The sequence below is a fragment of the Acomys minous genome, assembly GCF_964271855.1.
Source record: "Acomys minous genome assembly, chromosome: 16".
In the NCBI taxonomy this organism is placed as follows: Eukaryota; Metazoa; Chordata; class Mammalia; order Rodentia; family Muridae; genus Acomys; species Acomys minous.
In genome coordinates, this window is record NC_140498.1 from 66,966,798 (window position 1) to 66,988,944 (window position 22,147).

Genomic DNA, 22,147 nt, shown 5'->3' on the forward strand with positions numbered 1-22,147 from the left:
ACCGAGCCATCTCCCAAAACCCGGGGATGGACCTTAGCCCTCATTTCCAGGAGCCTGAAAGGCGCAGCAGTTGATGTGTCATTTTCTCTATTAATAAGGATGTTTTGTAATTATCCGAAGTGTACAAAGGCTCTTTCCACAGGCTGCCAGCATTAGACCCCTGAGACGGTCCCTGAAACACTTCTAGGTCTTCCTGATGAGCTGAAATGTCTTCGAGTGTCCTTTGCCTCTCATCCATCCTTCTCTGAGAGTGACAATTATCATCTTTCGGAGTGTCATGCGGCTAAGGCGTCAGAAACTGAATGCCCAAGAGGTTAACAGCACAGCTGTGGTTACTGGGCACTAAGAAGGGGGACAAGAAACGAGCATCATTTTCCACAGATGCCCCCTACTTCAGCCCTGCTAGAAGAATGCAGGGAGAGGAGGCCAGAGGCCCCAAGGGCCACTACCATCAGTGTGACCGAAATACCGTCATGTGGGTAGTGCCTGGCTCTGGCGTCCAGGCAGAAGTGCATAGCACCATCTCTCCTACCTGACGGCCTGGCTTCGATGACATAGCCTGTAGTGGGAGTGTTCCCAGCGTTTCCCTCAGTCCACTGCAGGGTCAGCTCGGAGGCAGATTTGGTGACAAGGATGTTTCTTGGAGAGCCTGGGGACCCTGTAGGATAAAAAGAGCAAAGAGAGTAGGCAATGGGCTTGAGGGGACTGGTGACCCTCTCAGTGGGGAGAGAAGTGTTGAACTTATTTGTATTAAAGATTTTAAACTTTCTTTTTTTCTCTATATATTTATGGTGTGTGTGTGTGTGTGTGTGTGTGTGTGTGTGTGTGTGTGTGTGTGTGTGTGTGTGTGTTGGTGCCTACAGAGAACAGAAGAGGGCACCAGAGCTCTTAGATCATCAGTTCTCAACCTGTGGGTCACGACCCTTTTGAGGTCATACATCAGAAAACCTGTACCTGAGATAAATACATTACAGCAGCAAACTTACAGTTATGAAGTAGCATCAAAATAATTTTATGTTTGCGGAGGGGTCATCATAGCACAAGGAACTGTATTAAAGAGTCACAGCATTAGGAAGGTTGAGAGCCACTGCCTTAGATCCAAAGTGATCATCGGCGGTTGTGAGTCACCCTCATGGGCACTGGGAGCTGAACTTAGGTGCTCTGCAAGAGCGGCAGGTGCTCTTAACCACTGAACCATCTCTCCAGCCCAAGAGCGTTTTTTTTTTATCAAGACAGGGTCAGCCTTAACCTTAGGATCTCCCCGTCTTCCGCGTGTTGGGGCGACAGGCGCGAGCCGCCCTGTCTCCCTGCCCAGGTCTCCTTCCCTTATTCCACCGCGGGTTTGGTAGGAAGAGTGCTGGGGTCGATGCACACTGAAAATGAAGGACCCAGGGAGAGTGATTCAGAAAGGCCAGTCACACACACCACTGTCCCTGCTGTGATGGAGCGATGGCAAGCTGTGCAGGAGGATGTGGGGGACAGGTGGTGCTCTCTGCCGGCCAGACCTCAAAGTGTTTGTCTCTTTCGTGCCTACACTTAGCTCTGGGTTTTACAACATTGATAAGGAAAATGTTTTTGAATGATGCACGAGTAAGGACGCAGGGTGCTGAGAGACACGTTGGTGAACCTTAGAACACGGTGTGTGCATGCGTGTGTGTGTGTATGTTGGCGTATAGGAGAAACGCTTTGAATGCCCAGTGAACTCCAAAGTTGACTCATGATAAATAAGTTAAAAAGCTGGACTGGAGATGCGGCTGCGTCAGTGAAGGCCCCGCTGCCCAAGCATGCGGCCTTGGCTGTGTGTCCCTAGTAACCACGTCAAAACTCAGCACGTTTCAGTCCTAGCCCGTGAGACCGGTGCTGGATGCAGGTGCATTCTCGGAGCTCACTGGTCACCCTGTCCCATAGTTAGTGAGTACAGGGCTCATGAGAGACCCTATCTCCAAAAGTAGGTGAAAGAGTGATAGGCAAAGACCCTTGCCATGGTCTTCTGGCGTTTACAGGCATACACTGTGCTTGTAGACAGCAGTGCACACAGTCCCTACACACATGAACACACATACACACAATTAAAAAAAGAAGTTGGGACTGCATGTGCGCCTGTAATCCTAGCAGAGAAGAGGCAGAAAAGGAGGAGGCTCATCAACTAGTCTAGGGAAATCGGCAAGCTAGGGCCAGAGAGAGCCTTCCTCAAGAAACAAGGTGGAGGGCATGGAGGAAGATGCCCGATGTCAACCTCTGGCTTTCACAGGCACACACACATGCACACACATGAACGCACGCATGCACACATAGATACACATGCATATTTAAACCAGGAGGCAAACAGGGCACAGACAGACAGCCCAGGCCAGGAGTTGCCCAGTGCTGTTCTTCAAACAGTGGTCTGGTGCCTGCTGACCGGACAGGAGCGAAGGGGCTGCTAAGGTGGACCAGCCCTCCCCCATGACTCAGGAACCCTGGCAGCCTCTTGTTTGCTCTGCTTCAGAAATAGAATTCATAGCTGGACACGGTGGTGCACACCTGTCATCCTAGCACTTGGGAAACTGAGGCAGGAGGATTGCTGCCAGCTGGAGGCCAGGCTGAGCTACACATAAAGATTGTATATATTGAGAAGTTTAAAGATTTATTTTTCTCTTAAGGTGTTTTTTGTTTGTTTTTGCCAGGAAGAAAAAAAAAACCTGCACGCTTAACACCTAAGAAATTGCTTCTGTGAATGCACTGAGTCTACCCACAAAAGCCCATGTGCTTTGGTCTTTTTATTTTTCATTTTGAGACAGGGTCTCATATAGCCCAGGTTGGGCCCAAGCTCTGCAGTGAGGATGGTCTTGAACTCCTGAGCCTTGTGCCTCCACCTCCCGAGTGCCAGAATTCCAGGTGCGCACTGCCGTGCCTGGTTTAGTGTGTTCTGGAAACTTCCAAGGCATTTGCTGGCTGCTGGACCCAAAAAGTCTGCTTGAGAATGTCCCCGGACCCCTAACCACACCAAGCGGGTAAGAGCTTTGATGCTCAGGTGCAGTTGTCAGCGCAGCCTACTCACCCTCCGCTGGTCCTGCAGTGACATTGGCTTGGAGCTCCGGCCCATAGGCGATGGTCCGCGCCTGGACCCGGAAGAAATAGGTCACTCCCTTGGTGAGGTCCCGCACCTTCAGCCAGCGCTGCCAGTTCCCTTTCACATCCACGGTCACCACCTTGCTCACTCCTGGAACAGCCACAGAAGCACAGGAAAGAGGGGGCTGAACTTGGAGAAGCAATTGAGCGTGCCTGATCTGTTGCGATAAGCGGGGAGACAGGCCCGGCAGCTCGCTGAAGGGGGCATTGCTTACAATTAGGAGGACTTTAAACGGCGATGCCGGCCAATTTCCAGCCCAGATAAGTGTAATTAGGGTTTAAGCTTGATAAGCGACTCTGTCCAAGAAACCACCATGCCTGTGACTGTCACAAGGGGACCAGCTCTGGCCTCAGTGTGGGCGGCGGGTGAGGGCGGAAGTGCTCAGGAAGGGCTCCCGGGCTGTACCTCAGACATTGCCCTCTTCCCACTCTTCCTCCAGCTACAGAGTCCTGCCTCACTTGCAGAGGCTGACTGTGCACCTCCTGATTTAGTCCCCCAACGACGGGGCTGCACCTGACTCAGATGACACGTCGTGCGTGACTTGCAAGCCTCCAGCAACTTTTAGGGACATCACCCAACATAAGATGATATTGAACCCGTGCCTCAGCTAAGGTATTGACCCTTAGTTCACAGAATGAGGACCACCCAAGACGACATTTCTAAACAGAAAAATACAAATGAACCCATAATATTCCATTAAGAACTGTAGTTCCCTTATTCATGGATAAGTTCAGGATCCCTGATATTTTCCCTCAGACTGAGGATATATGTATGTAGGTGCACAGAGGCACATCTACACACACACACACACACACACACACACACACACACACACCATTTTCCTATGGAACCAGAGTTAATCTGTCCTTCCATGTTACACGGCTGGTGCTCTTTGTGTATTATTTTCCTCCTCATCTATTGAGCCCTTGTTAAGTAAGAATAAGGTTGAGAGAAGTATGAGCATTGTGCAATAACACTGACAGTCTATGTGATCACCAAGATGGCCAGAGTGGCGAATGAGACGGCAAGACACAGTGCATGGATACAGTGGGAAAAAAAAAGCCAGTGGGTTTGCTGGGACGGTTGCTGAGTGACTAAGGGGAGGGTAGTGCATACAGCATGGATATGCCGGGAAACTGTCTTATGGCGGAGATGGCTCAAGGGAGGGCAACCGGTAAAGCATAAATATGCTGAGCCACTGATCTGATGACTGAGACAGCCACTGGGTGGCTAATGGGATGGTAGCATATGCAGCCTTGATACTTGGGACAAAGACACAGTTCACATCTTGATCGAGACGGAGGACAGAGGGAGCATCAGTTGACGTGCTTGGCCCACGCACACTTTAAAACTTAACAAATGTTTATGACTTATAAACGTCCCCAATCTAATATTTTTGAATTGTGGTTGATTTCCGGCAAACGATACTGCAGAGAAAGAACCAGACGGTCACGAACATTGCTGTACAATCAGTGACAATCACATAAACACAGTTCCTGAGAGGGCAAATGAGGTTCTTTGCTTCTTTAGGTTTGAAGACAAGGCAGCGTTTATTTTTCAGGGACTTCCACGAACTCTTACTTATCTCTGCCGGATACAACCAGGATGACACGAGGAAGTAGTTTCTCTGTGTCTTTCAGGTCAGCAGACGTGTGTGCTCGGGGCATTGAGAAGATCTGGGAATGGCGGATGGCCAGCACTGTCCCCCTTAGCCTGCCCTCAGTATGAAGGAAGCATAGTGAAGTCTCGCCTCTTTAATACCACACGGGCTTGTAGAGGAACGGGAGAGCCATCTTATTCAAAAGCGATCCATTGTTCCAAGCCATCAGAGCACAGAGCGGTAGTCCCCAAACCTCTAAAATGCTTCTTAGCTGGTTCATTACGTTCATATTATGGCTTTAATATACGTTAGTGCCAACTGAATGGTAGCCTTCTGTATTATTTCAGGGTGATTTAAGCAACTTCTGTTTGACTCTCGTTAGGGTAGGTGGGGCCTGTAGGAAAATGTGGGCATTTCTGCCCAGATGGGAGCTGGACCCTAGCCTTCATACACGCTATTCAAGAGAGAGGCTACAAAGATGGATGACACAGGGTGGCTGTCACTGCTGGGTCCTCAGATGTAAGGGTGTTCCGCAGTGGCTCCTTTTGCGGTTAGGAACACCCGTTCTCTCTGGAGCTGACATAAACCCATTTAGGGACTTGGTACATTTGATCCTGCCAGGAGGAAGAGCCAGCCTGGCTTTCCTTCCATCTCATGTGTCAGGATTTTATTTATTTAGTCAATTTCAAAACCATGCTCTGTGCTACGAAGCCTTGGGGCACAATCTCACAGAATACTACAGCTTCAAACATATTTAAGAAACATAAAAATATCTCTGCCATAAAAGCAGAGTCCCCAAAACATGGCTCAGTGCTCAAATGGCTTTTAGTGGTCCTTGCAGCTCAGTGCTGTGGGTGGCATGGGGTTTGTGGGGCATAGCGCTGAGTCCTACAGTGTTGCAGTTGTGTGGAACTGAAGTGTGTGGTGTTTGGGTAGCATAGTGCTCCCCGGAGTATGGTATGATGGCTGGTGCTCCCAGTGGGTAGGGTACCACGCTGGTGCAACGCCCCCAGCAGGGTGCTCGCACCCAGTTTGCCAATGTCGCTGGTCTTCCCAGTGGCTGGTTACTCCCAGGGAAACGGTGCTCCAGTTTGGTGATATTTCAAGTGTACCCGTTCCCCCACTGTTGTGGTGCTCCCACTGGTTGGTGATCCCAATGGTGTAGTGCTCCAGTGAGGTGCTTTTCCCAGTGGAGGGATTTCCCAGTCATGTGATGCTCTTGATGGGGGTGATGCTCTAGTGTGCTGGTCTTCCCAGTGGGGGTAGCACTACTCTCAGTGGGGTGATCTTAGTGATGCGAAGCTCTCAGTGGGGTGGTGCTCCAAGTGGAGTGTTGGTCCCTAGTGCGGAGATGCTACCGTGGGGTAATGCACCCAGTGGGGTGTTGATCCTAGTGGGGTGATGATCCCTAGTGAGGTGGTACTCCCCATGGGTTAGTGCTCCCTGTGGCTTCATCTTGTATCCAGCTGCATGCTTGCTTCCTCCATGGCTGACAGCAGCAGGCAAAATCCTCAGAGATGCATGAGGGCAGAGAAGAGGAAAGAAAAGCACTTCTTGTCTGCTACTCAGCAGCCAACAGCAGTTCTCTCAGAGGTTTGCCTAGGCAGGTACTCTATCACTGAGCCACACCCCAGCCCCTCACTGGGGGATTCTAGGCAGGTGTTCTACCACTGAACCACACCCCAGCCCCTCACTGGGGGATTCTAGGCAGGTGTTCTACCACTGAGCCACACCCTAGCCCCTCACTGGGGGATTCTAGGCATGGGCTTTACCACTGAGCCAGACCCCAGCCCCTCACTGGGGGATTCTAGGCAGGGGCTCTACTACTGAGCCACACCCTAGCCCCTCACTGGGGGATTCTAGGCAGGGGCTCTACCACTGAGCCACACCACAGGCCCTCACTGGGGGATTCTAGGCAGGGGCTCTACCACTGAGCCACACCACAGGCCCTCACTGGGGGATTCTAGGCAGGGGCTCTACTACTGAGCCACACCCTAGCCCCTCACTGGGGGATTCTAGGCATGGGCTTTACCACTGAGCCACACCCTAGCCCCTCACTGGGGGATTCTAGGCAGGGGCTCTACCACTGAGCCACACCACAGGCCCTCACTGGGGGATTCTAGGCAGGGGCTCTACCACTGAGCCACACCCCAGCCCCTCACTGGGGGATTCTAGGCAGGCGCTCTACCACTGAGCCACACCCCAGCCCCTCACTGGGGGATTCTAGGCAGGTGCTCTACCACTGAGCAACACCCCAGCCCCTCACTGGGGGATTCTAGGCAGGTGCTCTACCACTGAGCCACACCCCAGCCCCTCACTGGGGGATTCTAGGCAGGTGTTCTACCACTGAGCCACACCCCAGCCCCTCACTGGGGGATTCTAGGCAGGTGCTCTACCACTGAGCCACACTCCAGCCCCTCATTGGGGGATTCTAGGCAGGTGCTCTACCACTGAGCCACACCCCAGCCCCTCATTGGGGGATTCTAGGCAGGTGCTCTATCATTGAGCCACACCCCAGCTCCTCACTGGGGAATTCTAGGCAGGAGCTCTACCACTGAGCCACACCTCAGCCCCTCATTGGGGGATTCTAGGCAGGTGCTCTACCACTGAGCCACACCCCAGCCCCTCATTGGGGGATTCTAGGCAGGTGCTCTATCATTGAGCCACACCCCAGCCTCTTACTGGGGGATTCAAGGCAGGGGCTCTACCACTGAGCCACACCCCAGGCCCTCATTGGGGGATTCTAGGCAGGGGCTCTACCACTGAGCCACACACCTAACACCACACTGGGAGATTCTAGGCTCTACCACCCTATCCCCTTTTTTACTTTTTGTTTTGAGACAGTGTCTCATAAAGTTGACCAGGATGGCCTTCAACACTCTGAAGTCCAGTCCAGCCTCAAACTTGCATGCACTCTTGCTTCAGCCCCCCTTAGTGGCTTCACCAGCCTCAGATTCCCCAGCTTTCTGAGGTTGACTGTCTCCCTGGGGAGTCAAGGAGATAAACTGGAAGCTCAGTGAGCAACATGGGTCCCAGGAACAGCTGTGTTTCTATGATGCACCCAGTCGCCACCGCCCCCCACCTGTCTGTAACCCCTTCCATAGCGAAATCACTGAAACATCAAGTCCAGTCTGGGTCATAATACGGATTCTAGGCTAACCTGTAATATATATAACCTGTAAAAAAATTATATATATATATATATATATATATATATATATATATATAGATTCTTTATCAAAACCAAACCTCCACCATCCAGCCTGGGCCTTGCTCTTTGTAGCCAGCCTCTGCTGGGCTGGCCCAGTTGATGCTGGCTCAGGTCTATGTCTGCATCACACAGAAAAGTGAGGCTGGAATGGATGAAGTAGAGTTGTGTTGCCTCTGTCGCCTGCTGTTAATCAAGACAAGGGAGGTGCTGGGTCACCCAGCAGACCAGCTAAGGTGTGTGTGTATGTGTATGCATGTGTGTTGGTGTCTGTGTGTGCATGTGCACATGTGTGTGCATGAGTGCATGCATTATGTGTATGTGTTTGTGTACAGGTGCATGCATGTATATGTGTGTGTGCATGAGTGCATGCATTGTGTGTACGTGTGTGTGCATGCATTGTGTGTATGTGTATGTACATTTGCATGTGTGTGCGTGCATGTGGGTATATGAGTGGGTATGTGTCTCTGTGTGTGCATGCATGTGGGTGCACATGTGTATGCATGCATGTGTGTATTGTGTGGGTATCTATCTGTGCGTGTGCATGTGTGTATGTGTGTGTACATGAGTGTGGGTATGTGTGTGGGTATGTCTTTGTGTGTGAGTATGTGTATGTATGTGTGTGTGTGTGAGTATGTGACTGTGTGTGTCTGTGTGTGATGGGAGGAAGGTCTCTAGTGTGTCCTGTGTTCAGACATCTGTTGATCTCTGCTTGTCTCATGATGGCTGGGCTTCCACTGGCCTTCTAAATCATAGAGCCACAATCAGAATAAGCTGCTGAGGGGCATGGGCACATGAGGCCTGAGTGGTGAGACCATGTTCATGACCACCTCACTCTTGCAGCGCCGTTCAAGAGTCCTGTGGCTCAGCTGCTGCTGCCTACAGGCAACTCTGGCTGGGCTGAGGCTCTGGCCACCAACATGCTGGGATCAACAATGACAGACACACAGGAGGAGGTAAGGATGTGCCAAGGTGTGTGAATGGTCCAAATCCAGGGCTACAGAGTATGAGGCTAGCCTGGGCTACAGAGTGAGGGTGAGGCTAGCCTGGGCTACAGAGTGAATATGAGGCTAGCCTGGGCTGTATAGTAAATCCAGAGTCAGAACAAACACAAAAGCAAGGATCTGGGTGTCTGGATAACTTGCCCTTGAATTGTGTGCTGAGGCCCTGGCTGTCCCTGACCTGTAGAGCCAACAAGGGGCCACAGAGTCACCATCCTGTCCTCCTATCTTCATCCCCAGCCCAGCACAGACACTGCCGATGGCAGGAACATTTGTGAAGAAGGAGCCAGACCTCACAACGCACAGAGTGGCGGTGGCAGCGACAGAACATCCTGTCACTTACGAAAAGAGGCGAAAATGGGTGCAACTGAAGTGATTCCACCAGCTGTCACTTGAGGAGTGACAAGCACACACCCGGCTGTGCAGCCAGCGGTCTGTCTGGAATATGAAATAACGAATCACCCGGCACTCTGTCTCCAGCGCTCACCTTCGCATGGGCTGTCAGAACACAAGCTCTCCAGTTCTTTCCCAATCATATGCTTCAAGCTCTGCAAGTGCGCTGGACTGCCTGGGTTCAAGTCCCGCCCCCCCCTCCTGCCGTGCCCTGTCAGTCTAAAAGGCCAGCGGGGAGGACTCATGGGAACTGCGAGGTGGCCCAACATATAAAGGCACTTGCTGCTAAGCCTGATGACCTCAGTTTGGTCCCTGGGACCGCTATGGTGGAAGGTGAGAACTGACTCCTACAAGCTGTTTTCTGTTTTTTCACACTTGCTGTGCCACACGGCACATGGGAGTGTGCATACGTGTGCATGCACACACACACATACACATTTAAAATTCAATTTTTAAAAAGATGGGCTCTAAGCTCAGCTTCTTTCACGTGTGATGGGGGAGTTGACTGTGTATGTGTGTGTGCACGTGTGTTCATGTGTGTGTCAGGGCCACAAGTTAACCTTGGGTATCTTTATCTGGTGTTGCCCCCCATGATTTTTGATACAGTACCTCCTACAGATACTGAGGCTTTCTGAGTAGGCTTGGCTGGTGGGCCAGTGAGTCCCAGAGATTCCCCTGCCTCTGCTCCCTTCCTCCTGCCCGCCCCCCCAACTGGTGGGGTTATAAATAAGTGTTGTCATACTCATCTTTTTATGTGGATGCCAGGAATTGAACTCAGAGCCTCATGCTTGCAAGGCAAGTCCTTTACTGGCTGAGCTCTCTCTGGATTCCTAAACTCGGTTTCTTTGCAAAACGTACACTGAGGCTACAGGTCAGCTCAGCATGCGGCTGTCATAAGGGCATGGACACAGGGATGATGGATGGCAGGTGAGCAGCACTGGGCGGGGCACACAGTAAGTGCTCAGTAAACACTGCCCACCACTGAGATGATGCCTGATGGGATCACATCTACAGGGAGTGACCCTGACAACACATATTGTCATGAAAGTTGAACAACACTGGGAATCCAGAGGCATGGGGCCAGCTGGGGTGGAGGGAGGGACGGAGAGGGGCCAGCTGGGATGGGGGATGGGCGGAGAGGGGCCAGCTGGGGTGGGGGGAGGGGCAGAGAGGGACCAGCTGGGGTGGGGGGAGGGGCAGGGAGGGGCCAGCTGAGTGGGGGAAGGGGTGGAGAGGGGCCAGATGGGATGGGGGAAGGGGCAGAGAGGAGCCAGCTGAGTGGGGGAAGGGGTGGAGAGGGGCCAGATGGGATGGGGGAAGGGGCAGAGAGGAGCCAGCTGGGGTGGAGGAAGGGGCAAGGAGGGGCCAGCTGGGGTGGAGGGAGGGGCAAGGAGGGGCCAGCTGGGGTGGGGGGAGGGGCAGAGAGGGACCAGTTGGGTGGAGGGAGGGGCAGGGAGGGGCCATGGAAGCCAGAACTGTCTGGGGGAAGTGCAGGGAAGTGGAAGCACAAAGGAGCACAAGCTCCATGTTGCACAGATCCCTCTAAGGAAGGACAGACAGTCTTGGAGACAGGCTTTGAGTGAGCTAAGGGCAGCGGCTTTGTGCTCCCGCGGTGTGTGCCACAGCGTTGTTGGAGATTCAGGCAGCCATTAAGACAGGACACAGGGCGCAGGACCTGGAGGAGTCAGTTGAGGGCGAATGAGATGCTCAAGCTAGCTTTGATTGCGAAGGGCACATGGGTCAATTAGGGCCGAGATTCTGGCAGTCACTTCTCATCTGAATGGCCCCAGTTGGTTACTGTCCTTGAAAAGATGTTTTCGAGGTGTGTGTGTGTGTGTGTGTGTGTGTGTGTGTGTGTGTGTGTGTGGTCTTTGGAAAGTCTCCCATCACCTCTCTGCTGGCTGAACAAGAACAATAGATGTATCCACTGGAAATCTGTCCTGGGATCTTGAAGGGAGCTGTGTACAAGCCACCTGTTCCTGGACAGCCTGCTCACTCTGGACAGAGTGCCACCCAACAGGACCAGTCTCTGTCCTCCCCCCACCCCCACCTCTGGGGCCATTTTGGATTCTTAGAACGCCACCCACAGGTCATCTCCTCCGCCGAGCATGAAGCTCATCGATAGGCCCGGACACCCTTGGCTTTTCCTTTCTCTCATTTTCACAGCTCTGATTTGGGACGTGGCTTGGAATTGATGGCACAGAAGCCCCAGGCCATAGTTTATGGTGCGCATTCTGTCTTTCTTAGAGTCTCATAAAATAACGGCAAATCTTCTTGTCAAAGGCATCGGAGACTCGATTGGATAAAATCGAGGGTTTGGAATGTTCCCTTTCAAATCAACTCCCTGCTCCACAGGACCGCTTATTTCACAAGGACACTCTGACCACAGCTTTAAACGGAGAGCCGTTATTATGTGGCCGGCTGCTTGTGGACCGCTCCCTCCTAGGTGTTAAGTAATCTCTAAGCTTCACCATCTATCTGTGTGCATGCATGCTCAGGAGAGGACAGATCTGACCCTGGGCCATCATGCAGAGATGGCCGGACCTGTCTCCCAGCATGCAGTGCGGTGAGGAAAAAAAAGCCACAGAGCCCTCAGTGGACAAGTGGATAAAAGACACAACCACACACAGAATTAAAAGAACACCCAGAGGCAGGGGTGACAATCAGGTGTGTGATTGTTCCAAGGATAATCAGCTCCTCTGAAACCACATCCTTAGCCTGCTGCTTCCTGCTGTCCCACCATATTATATTGCCGCCCCCCAAATCCTCTAGGCAGAATGCTAGTCAGAAGTGCCACCACAGTCTTCCCTCGGTTACTCTGTGTGTGTGTGTGTGTGTGTGTGTGTGTGTGTGTGTGTGTGTGTGTGTGTGTGTGGTGTCGTGTCCCTGGATCTACTTTCCTAAAGCCACCTGCATTCTATCTTGCGACTCATCTTTTATCCTCTGCGAGTACATTCTTGGGGGGGGGGCAACGACCCACTTTTTAACCTGTGGTATTCAGACTGAGGTGCTTTACCAGCGAGCTCCAAAGTCTCTCACTGTTTACCTGGAACCCATCGGTTTGGCTAGCCAGCCGGTCAGGAAGCCCCAGGCCTGTCTCCAGCTTCCCAGCAGTGTGGTTGGGCATCACCACACCTAGTTTTACACGAGTTCTGAGGGCTCCGTTCTGGCCCTTGTGCTCACACTACACGTACTAAGGAGATGAACCACCACCCTGGCTCCTTGGTCCAGGTCCCACCTTCCCAGCATCTTGAAAGCTCGAGTAGGGTGGCTCTCGCTCTGTAGACCCTGGAGTAGCCCACTGTGCCCTACTCCCCCAGGCCTTACCTTGCACGGGTGCTAAAGGCTCATACACCACTCGATAGCCCTGGAGGACGCCGTTGGCCGCCGATGGCTCCCCCCAGGACACGTTGAGCGTGGTGGAGGTTATTTCTGAGAATGCCAAGAAGCTGGGGGGTCCGGGAGCTTGGGAAATAGAGCACAGGGGTGCAGAGTGAAGACTGGCACTTTTTAAACATTTCTTTTTTAAAAATATTTTTATTTAATTTTTAAATTTATGTGCATTGGTGTGAGGGTGTTAGATCTTGGAGTTACAGACAGTTGTGAGCTGCCATATGGATGCTGGGAACTGAACCCAGGACCTTTGGAAGAGCAGACGGTGCTCTTAACCACTGAGCCATCTCTCCAGCCCCAAGACTGGCACTTTTATGGATAACCCAGCCAGTACGGGCCATGCTACTAGGTGTTATGCAACAGTGCAGAAGTGTAAATGGTGCAAAAAGAAAGGATGATGCACTGAATGGAAGCATCTGCCCTCCATAAGGCCACAGATGGCCCTTAGCTGGGCAGCCCTGTCAACACAGGCTGCGTTGTGCTGTAGATTGGAAATGACCCCCACAGGTCCTCATGTTTGGACCCTCAGTCCCAGCAGATGGCGCTGTTTGGGAAGCTTGTAGAACCTTTAGGAGCTGGAGGGAGCAAGTCACTGGGGTCAGGCCTTGAGGCTTTAGCCTGGCCCTACTTCCTGTTCACTTTTGCTTCCTGACTGCTGATGCAAAGTGACCAGGGCCTCAACTCCATGCTCCTGTCAGCATGTGTCCCCCACGGTGAGAGAATTTATCCCTTGGAAGCGTGAGTCAGAACATTTCTTCCCTGCCCTGTCATCCTGAAGCCGTTTTTGCTGGTGTATTTTATCACAGCAAGAAGAAATGTAAATTAGCCTGTGAGGGGGAGGCAGGCCATTTGAATGGCAGCTGCTGAGCTAGGTACAGACTAGAGATCTTGGCAGGGCGGGGTGGGGGTCGGAGTAGCCTGGGTCTGTAGGGGAGGGGGGCTAGCCTGGGTCCAGATTTGGGCTGTGGCCTCTGTGTTCAAGGAACTCAACTCCTAGAGACCTAGATATGCATGGGCAGCTAAGAGAAAGTACTAGAAGGAACTCTGAGAGTCAGGAAGGAGAGCAAGCTGCAGACACAGGCCTTTCTTCTATCAGTGAATTTGAAGGCTTACGGGAAAAAAATACCAGCTCCAACCTAGCCAAGACAGCCTTAGAAGCACACAGGCCCTGGGGACTAAGGAGTTACCCTGTCCTCCCTCTCCAAATTCCAAGTGCTCCCTCTCCCCCCTCTCCTTCCTCCTCCTCCTCCTCTTCCTCCTCCTTTTTTTTTTTTTTTTTTTTTTTTGGTTTTTCGAGACAGGGTTTCTCTGTGTAGCCTTGGCTGTCCTGGACTCGCTTTGTAGACCAGGCTGGCCTCGAACTCACAGCGATCCGCCTGCCTCTGCCTCCCGATTTTTTTTTTTTAACACAGGGTCTCCTGTATCTCAGTCTGGCTCCAAGCTCAGCACATATCTAAGGACGCCTTTGAACTCCATATTCTCCTGTCTCTATCTCCCTGGTTCTTGGGCTAAAAACACAGGCCACAATGCCTATCTAGATTCTGGGGTGCTGGGGTGGAACCCGGGGCCTCATGTAAGCACTCACTGTAGCGCCAGCTCTTGAGCAATCCCCTGGATGCCGACAGAGGACTGGGCAGGGCGACCTACCGGCTTGATGTGTGCGTCCCTGCCGGGGCTCACTCTTGGGCCCGTCGCCCGCAGCATTGAAGGCTGAGATGCTAACCAGGTACTTGGTGTGGCTGGTGAGGTTCTTGATCTTCACCACAGGCTCGGGGAGGAAGAGGACCTTCATTTTCTCTGTCTCGTTGCGGCTGTCTGCCTCCCAGTAGTAAATCTATTGGGCAGAGCACAGGGTAGAGTTGGACTGTGGTAGAGAGAGGTCCTCTGGGATCAGGCTAGTGTGGTGAATGATGCCCTGGAGTTCTGGCGTGTTGGTCAATGGTCAGGGATTCTGACCTGTGGTCTAGACTTTGAGCATCACTTAGCTATGGATAGGCCAAGCCCCAGAGTCACTACAGGTCTCCACATGTTGTTCAAAACCAACATGTAAGCATTCCATCAACGCAGCAGAAAACACCTTGGGAACGAACATGTCAAAACATGACAGGAAGGAGACAGGGGATGGTGTCTCAGTCACTGTTAGCTGCACAAGCATGAGGACATGAGTTCAATCCCCAGCACCCAATGTTTAAAAAAAAATAGCCGTGTATGGGGGTGCATGCTTTAAATCCCAGCTCAGGGGAGACAGAAACAGAGATGGGTGGGTCCCTGTGGCTCAGCCTAGCGTACAGGCCAGCAAGACCGTTTATCTCAAAACACAAGGTAGAGGGCTGGAGAGATGGCTCAGCAATTAAAAGACCCTTCCAGAAGATCTGAGGTCAGATCCCAGCACCCATATCTGCCAGCTCACAACTGCTGCAGGAGTTCTGGTGCCCTCTTCTGGTCTCCACGTGCACCTGCACTCATGTGTACATACCCAGACACAATTTAAGAATACATTTTTTTTAAAGGTTGAGGGAACCTGAGAAGCAATAGCTAGGTTGTGGCCTGGCTTCCAACACACACACACACACACACACACACACACACACACACACACACAGTCCTAAGCTAGACCACCTTGCCTCCCTTAGGTACCATTTCTTCTCATTTAGCTTTTATACGTTTATGGGTAGATCTGAGGTCCAAACACAACGCACTTCCCTGAACAGCTGTCTGGCAAGCAGTGCCCTCAGCTTGCGTGCCAGCTGGGCTGCCCAAAGGCAACACTGGCTGGAAGATCCCGCTTGGCTCTGTGTACTTGAGCCTGTGCCAGGCCACAAGAGCAGTGTGTCCTCTATGACAGCAGGGCAGACGCTGCAGGAGGCAGCCGGGGCATGCAGGCTCACGGGTCATACCTGTGCTGGAGCTTGTTGGATGAGTGAGCATGCTGATTTCCCCCCACAAGCCCTGGCTACATGTCTGATGGCAGAGCTGACTGGGAGAAAGCCTCCGCTGAGACAGGCCATGCTAACTTGTGATCGATATCCAAGTTCAATGTCTCTATCATTAGGGAAATGAGAAAACATATTTTTGGATGTGCATAAATAGTGCCCTGCCTCGGGAGCTCACGGGACTGGCTGTGACCTCATTCGTCTTCGTAAGAGCCCTGCCGGCAGGGAGATATTCATTTTCATAACACACCTACCAAAATCATTTTCAAATGGACATTTAATTGGGCCGATATTCATCAGGACAGCACGGCTCTGAGATTGGGATACTGATCAAGTCGGGCTCATGGAGGCCAGACCAGGAAATTACTTCTGGAAGAATGCAGATGCAGGATGGGCTGTCTCCTCCAGGGAGGTCTGGGCGATGCCCTTAGCAGGGGAGGGAGCAGGCGGGAGGGCGGCAGGGGGGTAGGCTGCTGGCTGGCAAGGTGAGCAGTGTTTCTTCCTTCCATCTTGGGATTGTTTGGCTAATGGAGTCTCCGTGGCTTTGTAGTGAACTGATCTCCAAGTGAGGCTCCCAGAAGTCACAGCATGTGGGGACTTGTTACAGATACAGTTCCCTAGACTGAGGATGTGGATCTGGCTCAGCTGTGCAGATCTGAGGGCCTGAGTGCTATGCCAGCCCATGTTAAACACAAACAAACAGACAAGCCAGTCACAGTGGTGTCTGCGTATAACTCCAGTGCTGGGAAGACAGAGACGTGGGAATCCCTGGGGCTTGGTGGCCAGCTAGTCTAATCAAACAGGTGAGTTCCCGAAGAAGAAGAAACCATGTCTCTGCCCTACCCCATTCCCAGCCCACTCCCACGCCCTAAAAAGACAAAATAAATGTTGACTGCTTGAGGCCTGAAGAGCACCATAGTCAAAGTGAACTTCTGGATACACACACACACTACACAACATCCTACATACACAGAGATACCACACACACACATACACACACACACCACACACAAATCACACACACACACAGATACCACACAGACATACACAGCACATACAACACACACACATCTCACACACAGACACACCACATATACCCACACACCACATACCACACAAACAGACACCACGCATACACATATAACACACACACACACACACACACACACACACACACACACTACACATATACCTCTCACAGACACACCACAAACACATCTCTCACACACAGACACACCACACACACCTACATACCTCATACCACACACAGAGACACACACTACACGTACCACACACATACACATGCATACATACCACAGAAACACACATACATATACACCACACATTCACACACACACACACACACAAACACACACAGACATACATAACACACACATACTACACACACACCACAAGACACACACCACATACCACTCACAGACACACACTACACACACCACACACATACACACATATATATACAACACACACCACACACACACACACACACATGTAACACACACACACACAGAGGTTCTCTGGCTGTACCCTACACTTATGGAAATGGGAGATTCCCTCCCTGGACATGGACAGTGTTGGGATTTGGAATCACCTTTGTGAGTGACAGCCCACAGTTACAATCAAGTGCCCTGACATCTGTGGTGTGGGCACAGGAAGAGGTCGGGTGCCTCAGTAGGTGGCCCTGAGTACCTTTGGAGGAGCCAAGCATGCTTCGTGGTGGGCACGCAGCAGCCACACCGGCAGTCACTTCCTGTGTGGCTTCTACCCAAGCACCTTTAAACCCAAGCACTGTTCTCACCAAGCCTGCTCACAGGACCCGGGGCCTGCTTCGATGCTGTGCATCTGCTGCTGCTGCTGGGGGGACACAGCAGCCCCTGTGGTGTGGCCAGGGTGTAGCCGGAGCCCTCAGGGCCCCAGGCACACAGCGAGCGGGAAGGAAGAGGCCAGCTGCATGTGAGAACAGCCACCCGTGAGGACTTGCCTTGTAGCCCTGGATGTTCCCGTTCTGACTCTCTGGGGGTGGCGGGTCCCACGTGACTTCCAGCTGGCTGGCTGTGAGTGGGGTCACCTGGACGTTCTGTGGGGCCATCGCTGGAGCTGAGGACAGAGAGAAACAGGGGAGTAACTGGGATGGCCTTCGTAAGCTGGCTGAGACAAACCCACGTCGCCAGGGCTCATTACGGGACGCACGACTGTGGTGGACATCGTAGGAAATGTGGCCTAGTCAGTGCCGAAGTTTGGGAGGCCTCGGGTGTAATGCATCCCAGGCTTCTGGCTCTGTGTCCCATTCAATTTTTAGTTCTTTCATGCCAAGGAAGGCTACAAGCCCTCCCAGAGGCACCTTCTTAGAAATGCACAAAACAAACTATATAGAGTTATAAAGAACACTGATTCGGCTGAGATACAGCGAGCAAGAATGCTGAAAGACAAAGGCTATCTAGAAACTCATGTGACACGCGTGGGCTGGGAGAACACCCACAGAGAGACCAGCAAGAAAACAGTGAGACACGGAGGCCGACTGGATGCCCCAGAAGCATGCGGGGTGTGGCAGAGACCCACGAGGCTTTGTGGGTGGAGGGAGCCACGGGTACAAAGACATCCCTGGTTGGGGGCAAGAATGCTACATTTCCAACGGAAGAAGATGAAGAATATGACAGCTGCTTTGCCACTGCAGGTTCAGGTGCCTCTACTACGATGCCTGTTTCCAGAAAACTCTATCTAGAAACAAAGCTGCCTGACCACATGCGTGGGGATTCTGGGGTCTGGAAACATGGCTGCCTGTGTTTGCAAGGCAAACTCGCAACTGCAAGTTTTGAATGCGAGTCTCTTCCTCTCCCTCCCTCCCTCCCACCAGAGCACAAGCAAAAGCAAAAGATGAGGTGACTGGAGGGGACCAGAGGGGCAGTGGGCTCCCATTCTGTCCCTCTCAGCCATTAGGGAGTGAGGAGCAGAGGCGAGAGCAGTTGCCACACTCCACTTTATCTTCTTTCCATCAGTCGCCTCGTGGCTCTGAATCCCGCAGGGGGCACTTTCCCATGGAAGGCTGTTCGTGCCTCTCAAAAGACAGTCCTGTCTCCCACTCGAGTACTCCTCCTAGAAAATCTGGTTCCTGGTTGAAGCCTAAGGTTGTCTTAAGGGCCTAGCCCCTGGGGGGCAGAGGCTAGCCCAGCCTCACTTACCTCCTGTAGTCTCAGATCGTGGGTCCAAGAGCGCTGGCCACCCTTTCTCATGTTCTGTGTGTGCATGCCCATGCCTGCGCATGATGTGTATGGTTTGTATATGTTCCTGTGTGTGTATGTGTGTGTGTATATCTATATCTATATCTATATATAATCTATATGTATATCTATATGTATATCTATATCTATCTATCTATCTATCTATCTATCTATCTATCTATCTATCTACACACGTGTGCCTATGCCTGTGCCTGTGCATGTGCACATGGAATCCAGAGGCCGATTCCAGGGGTCTTTCATGATCGTACCTTCCACCTTATTTTTTTGAGGCAGAGTCTCTCACTGAACCTGGGACTGAGCGAATGACTGATTAAGCTAGCCAGCTAATGAGCTCTAGGGAATTCACTGGTCTCCTCCCCCCTCTATCTCTGGGAACATAGAGGCTTTCATATAGGTGTTGGGGGACCCAAACTCAGGTCCTCAAGCTTTGTGCTGTGGGGTGTGCGTGCGTGCGTGCGTGCGTGCGTGTGTGTGTGTGTGTGTGTAGTAGTAGTAGTAGTAGTAGTAGTAGTAGTAGTAGTACCTTAGCGCCTGAGCCATCTCCTCAGACCCTCTGGCTGCCTCTTGATTTGAGTCTGCCTAGAGGCCATCAACGGAGCCATCACTGCTTAAAGAGATTCTTCTGGCATGGGGCTCTTTTGGAGAGATAAGGCGGCGACCTCGTGAGCAGTAGGTCACCCCTTGCTCGCAGCTCCCTCCCTGCATCCGGCTCTCTGCCCCCCGCTCCCCGGACCCATAAAGAATAAAATAGTAATTAACACCCGCTCAGCCTGACACGACTATTTATTTTGTTCTAACTGTGTGCTTCTGTATTATCGCTGCCCACCCTGCCGCTAATGGAAATGTTAATAGCCCACACCAGGTTGTTGTGACAGATGCTGGGCCTCATTATCAGAAATTCTTATTTACCGCTCCATTAAACAACAGAATCACACAAAAAAACAATTCAATCAAAAACTAACTGGAGGAATTTTAACAGCCGCATTAATAATCCAAAACATAAATAAAGTTAATGTCTTCTGCATGTTTGCCGTCGGCAACTCGATCACAAAATTACTGTCGTACAATTAAAATCATGAGAGGCGGAATTGAACATGGCCGCTGCTCTGGTAGGCCGGTGCACAGATCCCTTCTCGGCACCCCCCCGACGACGTTGGCTTTCCATAGAGTTGGCAGAAAGCAAAGCCAGGGCATCCCTGGCAGTGAGAGTCCATCTGGAGCAGGTGGCTGGGCGAGCCATATACTCCAGGCGGGATCTCTAACACTCAGGGTCTCAGGGTTCCTATGTTTCTTGGCTGGATGAAACTCCCAGGTGAGACACGCCTGTGTCAGCTGCACTGCAGGTTTGTGTCTGATGCCACAACAGTGCTGCAGGTGACAGGAGATTGTTGGCACATACAGGGAAGAAGTAGATGACAACATAGTATAGTCTATGATTCAACACTTTTTTTCTTTTCTTTTCTTTTTTTTTTTTTTTGGCTTCTGAGAGCTTCAGGGCTTCCAGCCTGCCTGGAGAATTTAGCCTGCACTTCTCCTTCCAGAATGTAAGAATGAGGAAAGTGTGTGCAGATGGGACGCTGATCGAGCCACAGGAGAGCCTTTGTCTGACAGGTCTCCAATCTTGACATTCATGGTATAAGATACACATAAGCATTAGCGTGTGTGTGTGTGTGTGTGTGTGTGTGTGTGTGTGTGTGTGTGTGTGTGTGCATATGGTCATGTGGGTATAAAAGGCAGAGAGAGGTCAGATCTCTTTGTCAATTTCTCTCCATCCTTTTTTTTTTTTTTTTTTTGAGACTGGGTCTCTATGGTGGTTTGAAAATAAATGGCTCCCATAGGCTCACGGGGTGGGGGGGGAGGGTGGGACTATTGGGAGGTGTGGCCATGTTAAAGGAGGTATGGCTTTCTTGGAGGAAGTGTGCCACTGGGGGCCGGCTTTGGGGTCTAAGATGCTAAAGCCAGGCCAGTGGCTCAAGGTCTCTTCCTGCTGCCTCCCAATCCAGATGTAGAACTCTCCGCCGGCCAAGCCTGCCTGCGTGCGGCCATGCTCCCCGCCATGACGATAAGGGACTAAACCTCTCATACTGTAAGCCGGCCCCAGTTAAACGCTTTCCTGTGTAAAAGTTGCTGTGGTCACGGTGTCTCTACACAGCAATGGAAGCCTTAACTACGACAGCTTCTCGCTGGACCAGGAGCAGCGAGCTTTGGGCATCTTCCTAGCACAGCCTCTCTAGTGCTGAAGTCACAGTTATGCCTTATAGCACCCGAATTTTATGTGGGTGCTGGGGACAGAACTCAGGCCTTCTTGTTTTCATGGCAGGCATTTTACTGACTGAGCCATCTCTGCAGCCCCTGGCATGCATATATATATATTTTGCATGAAATTGTTTTCTTAAAGCATTTTGAGTAGCTGGTTTTTTTTCCCCAGTGTCTGCTCATTAGATGCCCACAAGCAGCATCACATGCAGCATAGGAAGGTCATGGTCATGGTTGAGGTTGCCTTTGCGTGTCTCGGCAGCAGCTATCAACACCGGCATTGATTGGCAGAATCACTCCTTTTCACCCTGGACAGGACGCTACATGGCCTCAGAGACACATCTCCTCAAGCTATTGATTAAAAAAAAAAGAAGAAGAAGAAGGAAAAAAAAAACCACCCAGAAACTTCTGGAGCACTCTGACAGCCTTAGTAAAATTCTACATTTCTAGAAATTTCTGGCTCTTTCGATGATTGCGTTGGGTGCCCCTGCAAGACTGGATTCTGTGTGGGCTGTGGTGGCTTTTAGGCTGCCTTCCCCTGCCTGCTACCTGTACTAACAAGAGCAGGCAGGATGGGTGTTGGCAGTCAGCCGTTCTGTCTTTCTCATTCAGCCTTCGGAGAAGGCTTACCACCTCCAGGTGGCTATCAGCTGTAGTTAGACCAGGGACCAGCCACCAGGCCTGGGGAGATGGCTCAGTCACTTAAGTGCATATGTGTGACGATCTGAGTTTGATTTAAAAAAAAAAAAAACAACCACATTTAAAAAATTCAGCCAGGTATAGTGGCACACACTTTTAATCCCAGCACTTGGGAGGCAGAGACAGGTGGAACTCTGAGTTAGAGAGCAGCCTGGGTTACAAGACAGTCAGGGCTACACAGGGAAACCCTGTTTTGGAAAAACAAGCAATAAACAAACAAAAAAACCCCAAAACAATAAGGACAAAAGCAACGACAACAGATATTGGGGCCAGGCATAGTGGAGCATGCTCG

General features: G+C 51.5%; 1 protein-coding gene across 2 annotated transcripts in view; it reads right to left on the reverse strand.

Annotated features, from left to right (window-relative positions):
• SDK1 (sidekick cell adhesion molecule 1) overlaps positions 1-22,147 on the reverse strand; it is a 955,689-nt gene that overhangs the window by 34,308 nt on the left and 899,234 nt on the right. For both annotated transcript variants that reach the window (XM_084763891.1, XM_084763892.1), the window contains exons 36-40: positions 17,643-17,758; positions 14,355-14,541; positions 12,642-12,779; positions 3,041-3,202; positions 533-658 (exon numbers count right to left, since the gene is read on the reverse strand). In XM_084763891.1, the coding sequence (XP_084620017.1) occupies positions 533-658; positions 3,041-3,202; positions 12,642-12,779; positions 14,355-14,541; positions 17,643-17,758 (729 nt within the window). The remainder of the gene's footprint in view (positions 1-532; positions 659-3,040; positions 3,203-12,641; positions 12,780-14,354; positions 14,542-17,642; positions 17,759-22,147) is intronic.